The sequence below is a fragment of the Miniopterus schreibersii genome, assembly GCF_964146895.1.
Source record: "Miniopterus schreibersii genome assembly, chromosome: X".
In the NCBI taxonomy this organism is placed as follows: Eukaryota; Metazoa; Chordata; class Mammalia; order Chiroptera; family Miniopteridae; genus Miniopterus; species Miniopterus schreibersii.
In genome coordinates, this window is record NC_138104.1 from 55,695,201 (window position 1) to 55,710,887 (window position 15,687).

The 15,687-nt window shown below is 33.7% G+C and overlaps 1 protein-coding gene across 3 annotated transcripts in view; it reads right to left on the reverse strand.

The window, feature by feature from the left end:
- Positions 1-3,157: 3,157 nt before the first annotated feature.
- The window catches only part of CHIC1 (cysteine rich hydrophobic domain 1), a gene marked incomplete at its 5' end in the record, with an annotated part of 98,918 nt that continues 86,388 nt past the window's right edge, over positions 3,158-15,687 (reverse strand). For 2 of the 3 annotated variants that reach the window (XM_081125720.1, XM_081125719.1), the window contains one exon: positions 3,158-5,508. In XM_081125720.1, coding sequence (XP_080981846.1) covers positions 5,380-5,508 — 129 coding nt within the window. In that variant the 3' untranslated portion in view covers positions 3,158-5,379. Of the gene's footprint in view, positions 5,509-10,698; positions 13,348-15,687 lie in introns of those variants that run through there. The other variant, XM_081125721.1, reaches the window with a different exon arrangement.

A 15,687-nucleotide genomic window follows, 5' to 3' on the forward strand; every position in this document is an offset into this window, starting at 1 on the left:
TTTGAGAATGTCCCATGTGCACTTGAGAAGAATGTATATTCTACAGCTTTGGGGTAGAATGTTCTGTAAATGTCAATTAAATCCACCTGATTTAGTGGGTCATTTAGGGTCACTGTTTCCTTGTTAATTTTTTGTCTTGAAGTCTTATCCAGTGAAGTCAGTGGGGTGATAAATTTTCCTAGTATGACTGTATTGCAGTTGATCTCTCCCTTAAAGGCCTCTAGAAGTTTTTTGTTTGTTTGTTTTTTTAATCAATTTATGTGCTTCTATATTGGGTGCATATATGTTTATCAAGGTTATATCCTCTTGTTGGATGGTTTCCTTTAGTATTATGTAATCACCTTTCTCGTCTCTCCTTATCGTCTTCATTTTGAAGTCTATTTTTTCCAATATGAGTATTACTACCTCAGCTTTTTTTTCTTTTTCATTGGCATGGAAAATTTTTTTCCACCCCTTCACTCTCATCCTGTGTGTCTTTTGTACTGAAGTGGGACTCTTGTAGATAGCATATATTTGGGTCATGTTTTCTTATCTATTCAGCCACCCTATATCTTATTATTGGAGCTTTTAATTTATTTAAATGTAAAGTTATTGTTGAAAGATACTCATCTCCTGCAATTTTATTTCTTTATACCTATGTTTCTCATTTTCTTTATTTCTACTTCTAATTATAGCAGTCTCTTTAACATTTCCTGTAATGCTGGTTTTGTAGTCATAAAGTCTTTTAGCCTTTTTTTTTTTTTTGCCTGGAAAGCTCTTTATTTCACCATCCAGCTTGATTAATAATCTTGCTGGATAGAGTAGTCTTGCTTTCATATCCGTGTTTTGCATTACCTTGAATACTTCATGGCATTCCCTTCTGGCCTGTAGAGTTTCAGACAATGGTGTGGTGAGGCACATAACCCAAGGACACACACAATGGTGTGGTGAGGCACTAAAGATGGGGGTGGGAGAGGTTTATGGGGAGAAAAGGGGATATCTATAATATTTTGAGCAAATAAGTCAATAAATAGGTAAAATGCATTGATTTCATGTTATGTCTTGGAAAAAAAAAAAAAAGGGAGATCCAAGATGGCGACAGACTGAGTGGAAGCTACACTGATACTCTCCTGGAAGTAATCTGGATTTACAAATAAAACAAAAAAACATCTTGAAAAGCAACTGAATGACAGCCTTATGGGAACTCCTTTGTAGGTAACAGATTGCTTTTCTCTAGCTTCCTTTAAGAGTCTCTTTTTGTCTTGGATTCTTAACATTTTAATTATGATGTGTCTTGGAGAGGGCCTCTTTGGATTCTTCTTGCTTGGCATTCTCTGTGCTTCCAGAACTTCTGTGCCTTTTTACTTGATCAGTTTAGGGAAGTTTTCTGCCATTATTTCATCAAACAGGTTCTCTAAACCCTGCTTACTTTCTACCTTCTCCTGTACTCCTATAATACGAAAATTGTTACGTTTTATGCTGTCCCTAAGCTCCCTTGGACTGTTCTGTTTTTTAATTGTTTTTTTCTTTTTGGGTCTCTGAGTGATTTTTTTTACCCTGTCTTCTAATTCACTAATCTGATCCTCAGCTTCCTCTAATCTGCTGTTTATTCCTTTCAATGTATTCCTAATTTCTGCTATGTCATTCTTCATTTCTGACTGTTCATTTTTCATAGTTTCCATATCTTTTTCCATGCTGTTGAGCAACCTTACAATCAGTATTCTGAACTCTATATCTGAGAGATTGCTTATCTCCACTTCATTTGACTTTTTTTCTGGAGACTTCTCTTGTTTTTTCATTTGGAGTTGTTTTTTGGTCTCCCCAATTTGGCTACTTTTTTGGGTTTGTTTTTGAGTGTTAGATAGATCTGCTAGGACACTCAGTCTTTTTTGAGGGTCTCTGGTATAGGTCAATGTCAGACACAGTTTGTGACTGGCCCTGAGTACCCTGTTTGGGGCTATCAACAACCCCAGACTTGAGGTCTCCACAGCTGGGGCTGGGTGTGTTAGGACAGGACCAAGATGCACACCAAATTCTGCTTTTCTAAGGCCCAGGCCTCGAAGCAGATCAGGCAAAGCCTCAAAGCACCCTGAGGTCTGCCTCTGCCTGCAGACTGATTAATCTGATTCTCTTGATGAGCCTCAGGCTGTAGAAGCTCCACTGGGTGGGATGCTGGTTATTTTCAGTCTCTTAACTAGCCTCAGGCTGTAGAAACTCCTCTGGGCAGGATGAGAGGCTCTACAGCAGGGTGGAGCAATTGCTTCTCCCCTCAGGCAAAAGCCAAAAATTGGCTGCTAGAGAAAGATGTCCCCTACAGTCTAGGGGAATGACTCTCCCCACACAGCTCCAGCCCACTCCACTCCCCCTCTGCCAGAGCCCAAGGTAAGTGGCTGCACACAAAACGTTGTGTGTTGGCTCTTTAAGAGGGTGCCTGCAGTTCCATTTGCCTCTCCCTGGCAGACAGAAACCCTGCTGCTTTTCACAGCCTGATGTTATGTGGGCACATTTCTCAGTTCTGGTGCTCTTGGCTGCAAAGCCCAGCCTGGGGTTTAGGCCCCAGAGTCCTTAGTGGGAACCCCTCACTAAGGAGATCTCCCTCCAGACCTTCAGGTGCTGCCTGTGGGAGCCCAGCTAGCTCTCTGGCATCTGCACTTCCTACCAGTCTCTATGTGGTCTCTACTTTTCCTCCTTGGTTATGAGGGCGCTCTCCAGCTAGCCTTCAATTGGTTTTCAGGGTGGTTTTTCTATGTTTTAGTTGTAAATCTAGATTGATTCTTAGAGAGTGTCGGTGTAGCTTCCACTCAGTCTGCCGCCATCTTGGATCTCCTATGTTTATTATTTATTTATATTTTTTCAAGAGATAACATAAAACCTATTATTTATTTATTTATTTATTTATTTATTTATTTATTTATTTATGTGTTGAAAATATTATAGATATCCCTTTTTCTCCCCATTGACTCCTTCCACCCCTTCAACCCCCTCCCCAGTCCCTTACCACACCATTGTCTGTGTCCTTTGGTTAATATCGTCTCTACTTCCCCTCCCACCTGCTTCCCTCTGAGATTTGTCAGTGTGATCCATGTGCAAAGTACGGTTTTTAAAAGGAAGACTTATAATGATAAAAACAAGGAAGGCAAGGAGGAAAGGAAGATGCAACAAAGAACACACGACTTAATTCATTAACATAATTTGCACTTTATTGTAAGTTTGCATCCTGAGATAATAAAATTTTATATCTGACAAGTGAACTATGACAGAAGCAGCAGTGAAAGTTTCAGAGGCAGGTATTCTTCATTTTGGCACAGCCGTATATAGGTTGAGTTTTTGCAGGGGGTTACTCTAGAACTCAGAGGAAAAAAATGAATTCATTCCACAGGCTATGTAACAATACAAGATGCATGAAAGTTCTTGGTTTGAATGGACATAGCCACTTCTATTCTTTTCTAGTAAAGTTGTCCCAACAGGAATCCTCTGCCAAAAAGTAGAAATCTTAGGTTTTTCAAACAGATGTTTTGATCAATGCCTGCTTTGGCTACCAGGATATCCTGTTTTTGCAGGTGAGACGCATATTTATATGTGGTTAGTCCAAGGGTGACAAACTAGCTCACAGATTATATTATTTCAAACATTTGAAACTTGTTTCAAAGTCTACACATTAAAACAATTTTATACTATTTGCTTACTATAAAAATAGAAAATTAAGATAACATAAATGCAAAGAAAATAAGCAGGAATAAAGGGAACTTTGAGAAATTATTGCCTTGACTCATCATGTTGAGTTAATACACAGAACTATTTTGAGACTCAGAAACTGATATTTACTCTAATGCTAGAACATGACAGTATAACACTTTCCACATTTGCAGTCCTATGTGTGTGTGTATGTTTTACACATACGCACCCAAATAAGATAGCTCAGTTATATAATAATGAAACTGAAAAAAATCCTGGAGGCAAATTCTAACCTGAAGTTATAGTCCAGTCTAGCCCAAACACAACAACACCCATAATCTAGCGCTTCATTATTTAAGGATTGGGTAAGCAGTCTGTGGAGAGGGGCAAATAATCTTAGTTCCTTTATAAAAGTGGACCCAAACATTTCACCATAAGAATACCTTTATTATTCCTTCCCCATGTTTTCAAGTATTTTGTTTACTAAATTGCATGTAATAAGTTTTCTGAATTTTTTTTATTAATGAAGAGCATAACTGTCATTCACAGCTTCTGATCAGTGTGTCATAACTAGTGTTAGATAGAATTGAAAAAATATAAGCAAAATGCATGGAAAGTCAACGTCTTAGTTGATTTGTGCTGCAGAAATATTAGGAGTAAATGTATGATCTCTACTATACTTTTGGAAATATTGAAAAAGATTCAAGGATGCCTTTACTGCTATTTTCATCTGCCCCAAGTTGGGAACCACTTGTTGATATATATCTGCTTTTCCTCCCTAAATAAAGTATTAACATAACAAACATAAAATATAACATAACATAACATTATACAATTACCCATGTTAACACATAAGGGATTGATAACAAAATTTACTACTGAAAATCAGATTAACTGCAACATTCATTCTGCAGGGTTTAACTGAAAAAGAAAACATAACAGATTTAAAGCAATTTAAAAATTACAAAATTATGATGTCCAGTATATCTCCCCATCAACTTCAAAAAGCACATAAATATATGAAAAAATTCCCCTGTGAGGTAGGTCTAGATTATTGTCCCCACTTACACAATGAGGACATGAGGTACAGAGGAATTAAGCAGCATAGCTAAGAATTGAACCAACCAGAAGTGACTTGAGTTTGAATTCCATACCACTTTCTTTCCCATCTAATATTATCAATTTGTTCCGACAGATCTTTTTGAGGATATGGAGCTTAATAAGTCACTGAAACAGATATTGGATAGGATGTGTAACTTTCTGCGTTAATGTCAAAGTAGGTTCTCCCATATCTCCGTTATTGTTACAGCTATAATTCTTGTCCCGATACTAACTGTAGTCAGATTCCATATAGGCAAAGACCACAGACCTCAGTCCTTAGTTCCTAGGGAAATTACATTCATTTTTATTACCATATAGGGCTGAGATCTAGCAAGCATCATGTTCTTTAAGTCTGTGTAATATGAATACATATCGGCTAGGAGCCAGTTGATGAATCAAACTTTTACTGTGTGCAAGGCACTGTGAGATCTCACCTAAGGATTCCCAAAATCACAGAATGTGATTAGGTGATTTCTAATTTTCTGTCCAGCTCTAGGTTCAGCCCCATGATTCTACAGATAAAGAGATTGACATGTAATTTAAGTGACTTTTCTGGAGCCCATAAGATTAGATCATTTTCTCATATAGTATGAATCTGACAGAGTCCACAGAAAATGAAACATATTACAAGAATAAACTCAAAATGGATAAAAGACTTAAATGTAAGATGTGAAACCATAAAAATTCTAGAAGAAAACGTAGGCAGCAAAATCTCAGACATCTCTCGTAGCAATATGTTTGCTGATACATCTCCTAGGGCAAGAGAAACAAAGGAGAAAATAAACAAATGGGAATACATCAAAATAAAAAGCTTCTGCACAGCAAAAGAAACCATGAACAAAATGAAAAGGAAGCCCACTGTATGGGAGAACATATTTGCCAACGAGTCATCTGATAAGGGATTAATATCCAAAATATATAAGGAACTCATACAACTTAACAGAAAGACAAAAATCCAATTAAAAAATGGACAAAGGACCTATTAGATACTTCTCCAAAGTGGACATACAGATGGCCAAGAGACATATGAAAAAATGCTCAGTCACTAATCATCAGAGAGATGCAAATTTAAATGACAATCAAATATCACCTCACACCTGTCAGAATAGCTACCATCAACAAATCAACAAACAAGTGCTGGTGAGGAAGTGGAGAAAAGGGAACCCTAGTACACTGCTGGTGGGAATGCAGACTGGTACAGCCACTATGGAAAAAAGTATGGAATTTCCTCAAAAAATTAAATATGGAACTGCCCTTGACCCAGTGATCTCACTTCTAAGAATATATCCTAAGAAACCCAAAACAACTATCAGAATGAATTTATGCATCCCTACCTATGTTCATAGCAGCGAAGTTTATAATAGCTAAGATCTGGAAACAGCCCAAGTGCTCATCAGTAGATGAGTAGATAAAAAAGCTGTGGGACATTTACACCATGGAATACTATGCAGCTGTAAAGGAAAAGGATCTCGTACCATTTGGGAAAGTATAGATGAAACTGAAGACTATTATGCTAAGTGAAATAAGCCAGTTAGAGAAAGACAAACATCACATGATCTCACTCATATGTGGAATATAATGTACAAAATAAAGTGATGAACAAAAGAGACCAAGACATAGAAGCATGGAACAGGCTGAGGAATCTCAGAGGGGAGTTGAGGATGGGGGAATGGGTGGGGAGAGATTAATCAAAGAACTAATATGCATAAATGCATAACCCATGGACACAGAGAATAGTAAGGGGACAGCCCGGGGGTGGGGTGGAGGGGATCAATGGGGGGAAGAAAAGGCGTCATCTGTAATACTTTCAACAATAAAGATAAGTTAAAAAAAGAAAAGAAAAGAAAATGAAGCATTTTCTCAGATTGCCATCATCAAAATGAAAAGGCAGGTTCCAAATCAGAAAAGAGAAATTTGGAGCAAGATAAGAATACCTATCTATCTGTCTGTCTATCTGTCTATCTATCTATCATCTATCTATCTATCTATCATCTATCTATCTATCATCTATCTATCTATCATCTATCTATCTATCATCTATCTATCTATCTATCTATCATCTATCTATCTATCATCTATCTATCTATCTATCTATCTATCTATCTATCTATCTATCTATCTATCATCTATCATCTATCTATCATCATCTATCTATCTATCTATCTATCTATCATCTATCTATCTATCATCTATCTATCTATCTATCATCATCTATCTAACCTATGTATCTGTCTATATCTATCTATCTATCTATCATCATCTATCTATCATCTCTATCTATCTATCTATCATCTATCTATCATCTATCTATCATCTATCTATCTATCTATCTATATCTATCTATCTATCTATCTATCTATCTATCATCTATCTATCTATCATCTATCTATCTATCTATCTATCTATCATCTATCTATCTATCTATCATCTATCTATATCAACTATCTATCATCTATCATCTATCTATCTATCATCTATTTATCTATCTATCATCTATCATCTATCTATCTATCATCTATCTATCTATCTATCATCTATCTATCTAATCTATCATCTATCATCATCTATCTATCATCATCTATCTATCATCTACATCTATCTATATCTATCTATATCTATCTATCTATCATCTATCATCTATCTATCTATCTATCTATCTATCTATCTATCTATCTATCTATCTATCTATCTATCATCTATCATCTATCAATCATCTATCTATCTATCATCACCTATCTATCAATCATCTATCATCTATCTATCTATCTATCATCTATCTATCTATCATGTATCTATCATGTATCTATCATCTATCTATCATCTATCTATCTATCATCTATCTATCTATCTATCTATCTATCTATCTATCTATCTATCTATCTATCTATCTATCTATCTATCATCACCTATCTATCAATCATCTATCATCTATCTATCATCTATCTATCATCATCTATCTAATCTATCATCTATCTATCATCTATCATCTATCTATCTATCTATCTATCTATCTATCTATCTATCTATCTATCTATCATCTATCTATCTATCTATCATCTATTTATCATCTATCTATCATCTATCTATCATCATCATCTATCATCATCTATCTATCTATCATCTATCTATCATCTATTTATCTATCATCTATCATCTATCTATCTATCATCTATCTATCTATCATCTATCTATCTATCTATCTATCTATCTATCTATCTATCTATCATCTATCTATCTATCTATCTATATCTATCTATCTATCTATATCTATCTATCTATCTATCTATCTATCTATCTATCTATCTATCTATCATCTATCTATCTATCTATCTATCTATCATCTATCTCTATCTATCTATCTATCTATCATCATCTATCTATATCTATCTATCATCTATCTATCTATCTATCATCTATCAATCTATCTATCTATCATCTATCTATCTATATCTATCTATCTATCATCTATCTATCTATCATCTATCTATCTATCATCTATCTATCTATCATCTATCTATCTATCTATCTATCTATCTATCTATCTATCTATCATCTATCTATCATCTATCTATCTATCATCTATCATCTATCTATCATCTATCTATCTATCTATCATCTATCTATCTATCTATCTATCTATCATCTATCATCATCATCTATCTCTATCATCTATCTATCTATATCTATCATCTATCTATCTATCTATCTATCTATCTCTATCTATCTATCTATCTATCTATCATCTATCTATCTATCATCTATCATCTATCTATCATCTATCTATCATCTATCTATCATCTATCTATCATCTATCTATCTATCATCTATCTATCTATCTATCTATCTATCTATCTATCTATCTATCTATCATCTATCTATCTATATCTATCTATCTATCATCTATCTATCATCTATCTATCTATCTATCTATCATCTATCTATCTATCTATCTATCTATCTATCTATCTATCTATCTATCTATATCTATCATCTATCTATCATCTATCTATCATCTATCTATCTATCTATCATCTATCTATCTATCATCTATCTATCTATCTATCTATCATCTATCTATCATCTATCATCTAATCATCTATCTATCTATCATCTATCTATCTATCATCTATCTATCTATCATCTATCTATCTATCTAATCATCTATCTATCTATCTATCTATCTATCTATCTATCTATCTATATCTATCTATCATCTATCTATATCTATCTATCTATCTATCATCATCATCTATCTATCATCTATCTATATCTATCTATCATCTATCATCATCATCATCTACCTATCATCATTTATTTCTACCCTATTTTTAGTCCACATATTACAAGAACAGGTAATGTTACTAAGCCAATTTCTTTTCTGTGGAAAATTTTCCTATAGTTCATCATTTAAAGCACGGGTGGGAACCTTTTTTTGGCCAAACGCCATTTGGATATTGATAACATCATTCGTGGGCCATACAAAATTATCAAATTAAAAATTAGCTATGAAAAAAGCTACTAGATTTATTGAATTTTTAGTCCTGCCTGTGGTTGTCTTGGCAAGGCCAGGCCAAATGATTTTGTGGGCCAGATGTTCCTCACCCCTGATTTAAAGGAACTTGAACAACTTGACAATTGTTGCAAAATGGATTTTTAAAGTAGAATTTTATATGCCTAAGAGGACCTAGTTTAATATATTTGAGCATCTTACCATCAAATTAGCTAAAAATGTTTCCACTATGTGAAACTGCTCCCATTAAAAAGATGTATATAATTTCTATATCTTCCTAGATCAGAATAAATTCTAATGAAATATTGTTCAAGCAGTGAGGTTTTCTTTAAAAAATATTTTATTTATTTATTATTTATTTATTCATTTATTTATTTATTTTTAAAGAGAGAGGAAGGAGGAGGGAGAGAAACATTATTTTGTTGTTCCATTTATTTATGCATTCATTGGTTGACTCTTGTATGTGCCCTGACCAGGGATTGAACCCGCAACCTCCACATATCGGGTTGACACTTTAACCAAGTGAGCAAGCTGGTCAGGGCCCAAGTAGTGAAGTTTGATTTTGTAAGTGGTGGTTTATTTGTAAGCAAAGTTTAAATGTTAATAATTTTTAAAGCTCTCATATATTTGAAAATACCCCATTTTTTCAGTCTTACAAATGATATGGAACTTCAATTATTAAAAATCAAGAATAAATTTCATTAAAAATGGTAGAGTATGACATATTAACACAGTTTGATTAACTGATCAGACATTACTGTTTATAGGACATAATATGAATAGTATATCTATTAAACACTTAAGTGGGTTTTGGTGGGGCTTCAATCCAAGAACATTGTTGTTCCATAACCATATAAAATTAAATCTTCACTACCATTAGAATTAAACTAGGTTTGTAAGTGACTGATTGTCTTGTACTATAATATTTGTCACTAATGGATCACATGATTGGGGGAAAAGAAAAAAACAGGCTTTAAATAATAAGTATAAGAAATATAATGTGTTACCAAAATATAGTTAGTTGAAAAGATGGTTTAAAATCTAATTTCTACTAATTCATCTATTCTGCTTCCTTCCAAATAAAATGTTATTTTTGTTCAAAGAAGACAAGGCACTTCTCCATCTGCTTCTAACATTTGACAACAATGGTCTCTTTCCTAAATTAACATGAGAGGTTAAAAGGGAACAAAGAATACCTGAAAAAGGTTAAAGCTTATTTCATTTTATATACAATTTAGGTGTTTTAAAGGGGTAATGGGGGTGAACTGCATATGGGGAAGTTAGAGAAGAACAAATTTTAACTTGTAACCTTAAAGCTTTGTGAGATTTATATACTTTGGCAAATACATGTTATTTCCTGTGGAAACAACCACAGCAGGTTTCATAAAGGAATATTATGCAGCAAAGAAATTAAAAATTACTTTCTTCAATTAAAATACAACTTTCACAAAAATATTTTATTAACTTGATGAAAATATATGAGTACATTCTATCTTGAGGATAAAAGAAAAAAGGTTGGTGGGGGAGGAATTAATGATCACAGTGTGTTCTGTCATTTCAGCATTCACTGTTGCTAATTTCATTGAAAAGAAAACAACCCCTCCCCCAAAGCACTCTAAAATCTCCAAATGCAAACCAGGCCCATCTGAATGCAAAAAGTTTGAAAAAGCAGTCATATAAGTGAAAAAGAACACTAGGTATTTTTTGAATAGTTCAAGAAAATAAGTTGAGTGAACCAGCATAATGATCAATAAAATAATACATTTAAGAGCGATTACAGTAAGTTTTAAAATTAAGTTTATACATATTGGCAAATGGTTTTTATAACAAATACTACTGTAACTTGAATTATACTCTGTCACCTCCTATGCATTCTATTCCTGTCTCAATATTTACATCATGGAAACAATTCACTAATTTCTGCTGTTCTTTGAGTAAAACCAAGTGTGATTTATACATGGCAGAAAAAGTTACTATGACCATCACATGGCTAAATTCTAAGTTTATAGAAAAATTGAGATTTTTATGGGCTGACATTTACAAGTAATTACTCTATCAGTGATAATTATAAATTTTTTATTATTCTGCAAATCAATTTTGATATTAAACTCACAGTTTGAAGCATAAACCTGATATTAGCTGGAACATAAATCACAGATACAATTTTTCCCTGACCTAAGCTATAAAACAAGACATCTGGTATGTGTTTTCAGAGGTTTCCACCCTTTCTACAAAAATACACCTTCAGTTGTGAAGCAGACAAACAAATGATATTTGCAGACACAGACAACATATGAAAAGTTAGATTCTGGGTGGATGGGTGGCATGTTAATGGGGCTCTACAGAGGGAGGTGAAAAAGTGTGCAAAAATTATAGTCACATATCAAATAGGATTTCTTTTTCCCCTCTTCTATCACTGGTTTAAGACTGTGGATGTCAAAGCAGGCATACATTTTAAAAGTGGCTTTAAAAGGGTTGACCTTGTATGAAGAAATGATTGTTCTCTTCCCTGGGATAAATGTTTGCCTAAAAAACTTCACTAAAAGCAATAAAAGTAAGGTGATAAATAAAATATTATTCAGTCCCAGGTAATTTTATTTTTAGCACAAAAAATTACAAATAATGCATATATATAGGCATACATTTGTGGGTGAATTAACACAATACATAGCTTTTTTTATTATGTTAAAAATTCAAATTCTAGAAGAATTAGAGTGTGGTGCTCTCATTTATCTTAATTGTGAAGAAAAATAGATATATGCACATACCAATGAAAAGGCTACATATGGGGTGAATTTATAAAGTAAAATATTTTTATCTAAATACTTGTCTTTCCTTATTAATAATGTCTAAATGTAGAAAACCAGATCCTCAAAAATAAGATTAAGAATATTTTATCAGTTATGATTCAGCCACTACATATTCTTTAGATACAGCTTTTCAATTAGCTCTCTTTCCCAAAGTAGAATATAAGAACTCCAGAAGGGAGTTCTAGACACCATCTAAGCCGTTTGAAATCTTGAAACACTCCTTACAAGTCATAATTGTGTGTATTTTCAAATGAGGGAAATGAAACATTAAGGGAAATAAATGAGAACAGTGAGGCTGTGAAATGCGTTAGATGTCAAATGAATTCTTTAGGGGATGGAATGGAGGACAAAATGAGAATTACTAAATTAAATGGAAAAAAATCAGGTTCTCAGTTTCAGGTGCAATGCAGAATATCTCAGGTAATGATTTCAATTTTAATCAACTCTTTACAAAGGGCAACCCTGTTATACAGCTGAAATTTTTAACATACTCATTATGGCTTTGCCATACAACAGCATGTTAATAGTCTGTACATTCAAAAGTAATCTTACAAACTTCATTCATATTAAAATCTATGCAGAATTGTTGGCAATACAGTAAGAGTAATATTAAATTCTGTAAACCATGGCATACCACATTTTATATTATGCAAAGAGACAATATTTACAAGTCTTCAGGAGTTTAAATATTTTACCCACTAACATAAGTGATAATTTAGCTAAGTGCAGCACAAAACCAGTGGTATTAACTGCATGTCCTTTAAAAGCAGGAAAGAGTAAAACTATTTCTAAAAGCTACCAAAAGCTTACTTATGTCTCTTCAATAAGGGATTACAGAGCATTAAAGTAGCCTAGAAAAATGATGCATATTAGAAACAGCAAGTATGAAAATTATAAGGCAGCATGCTCAGAACAAGTTGTTGCTGTTTTTTTAAACACCAGCATTAATGTTTTATCTTTAATGGCAACTATACATATACACACACGTGTGTGTATTTATTTAAAAAATTGAGAGTGCAAAACACAAGCTTCATTTAACAACAAAAAAAAAGATGTGCAAATTTTCTTAAACCAACACAAATGAAAGAGTGAGGAGACTATTCTACCATTATAAAGAATAAGTTGAACACAGCAAAGGAGACCATATTCATTCCAAAATCATCTACAAGGCACTAAGGGTAGGAAATGACAGGTAACACAGAAGTGACTGAATAAAATTCCTCAGTCAGGTCGGAATATGGGGTATTTTGGTAAGAATTCTATTAGTATTACCTGCAAAATAAAAACAAACAAGAATATATTGACATAATAATTTTCATTTACTATGACTTACATATATCCAAGGAAGTCTATACTCATTTTTCACAAGACTATATTTTTCATGTACTATAAAGTGAAATACATAAAACAGTTATAAAAAGAACTTACCACACATTTTTGTTAGATTGGAAATTAAATCAAACTGGCAAATATAAGTACTTACTGTAGCTAATAGTTTTTATTACTTGATTTAAAATAACTGTTTAGGTGCAGAAAAATAAACACTATTACATTATTATGTCTTTCCACACCTTTCCCTCTCCCCACCCCCCTTTTAGCAAAGTGGGGTTAAAATTGTGCTATACAGATAGAAAAATACCTTTATCTATATTACATCTATATATTTTTCAATTAAAGCTGCTATTTGGTTGAGTATTTACTATATTTTACAAGTTGTTTGTAAAAAATAATAAAGTGTCCAAATGAATTGATTAAAACATTTTAATTAAAGGTTTGAAAATATCCCCTAGCTGGTTTGGCTCAGTGGTTACAGCATCAGCCCTCGGACTGAAGGGTCTCCAGTTTGATTCTGGTCAAGGGCATGTACCTCGGTTGCAGGCTCAATCCCTGGCCCCAGTTGGGGCGAGTGCGGGAGACAACCAATGGATGCATCTCTTGCATTTCGATGTTTCTCTCTCTCTCTCTCTCTCCAAAAAGCAATGGAAAAAATATCCTTGGGTGAGGATAAAAAATAAATAAATTGGGACAGAAGCAGTCTCATTACTAAAAAAAAAAAAAAAAGGGTTGAAAATATAACAATGAAAACCTAAGATACTTACAAACATATATAAATTTAATACATAAATTTATAATAGTAGATTTTAGATTTGTGGTTGTTTGTATATTTCACCCCCCAAAACAATTCAAAGTGGAGAAAGATCCCATAATAATCCTTCTTTAGGAAATGAAATGTTTATTATTAAAAATAGATACTGCACATCAGCAACTTGAAGCTTGGATAAATTTCATATTCTTTCTTTGTTAATGATGCTGAACTTATTACATTGGCCATATGTGAATATATGTTTATGATTAAGATTGCATAGTTCAAAAAATATAGAAACTACAGTTTCTTCACTGTCAGCTAAGAAAAAAAAAAAAGCCAAGCAAAGGAATCCAGAATTCAGAACACAGTTCCTATATTAATCAAGTTTTGACAAGATTACAGCTGTGCCCATCACCATATGTAGTGGACTGCACCTATGTTAAAAGATTAAAGTTGTGCAATATTTTCTTTCTTTTTTTTAAACTTAATCATTGCTTTTTTAAAATTTATTTTTTTTATTGTTCAAAATATTACAGATGTTTTCTTTTTTCCCTATTGACCCCTTCCATCCTGCATCTACTCCCTGCCCCAGGCCTCCACCACACTATTGTCTGTGTCCATGGGTTATGCAAATATGCATATAGATTCTTTGGTTAATCTCTTCCCACCCACCCGCTCCACCTTCCCTATAAGATTCATGAGTCTGTTCCAACCTTCCATGTCATTAAATCATTTCTGTTTATCCAGTTTATTATGTTCTTTAGATTCCACGTGTAAGTGAGTTCATGGGATATTTGTCTTTCTCTGCCTGGCTTATTTCACTTAGCGTAATATTCCCCAGATCTATCCATACTGTCCCAAAGGGTAAGAGATCCTTCTTCTTTACAGCTACATAGAATTCTGTGGTGTGTATGTCCCACAGATTTTTTATCCACTCATCTAATGATGGGCACTTGGGCTGTTTCCAGATCTTAGCTAGTGTAAATAGTGCTGCTATAAACTTAGGGACATATATATTCCTTCAGATTAGTGTTTCAGGATTCTTAGGATATATTCCTAGAAGTGGGATCACTGGGTCAAAAGACAGTTCTATATTTAATTTTTTTTAAATTTTATTTTTGATTAAAATATTACAGATGTCCCTTTTTCTCCCCAATGACCCGTTCCACCCTGTCCCTTCCCCCTCCCCAGTCCCTCTCTCCACCATTGTCCGTGTCCTTGGGTTGAGCATATATGCATATAAATTCTTTGGTTACTCTCTCCCCCTCCACCCACCCGCACTCCTCCATCCCTCTGACATTCGTCAGTCTCATCTATGCGTCCATGTCATTGAATCTATTCTGTTCATCAGTTTATTAAGTTCTTTAGATTCCATGTATAAGTGAGATCATGTGATACTTGTCTTTTGCTGCATGGCTTATTTCACTTAGAATAATATTCTCCAGGTCCATCCATACTGACCCAAAGGGTACAAGGTTCTTCTTCTTTACAGCTGCGTAGTATTCTATGGTGTAAATGTCCTACAG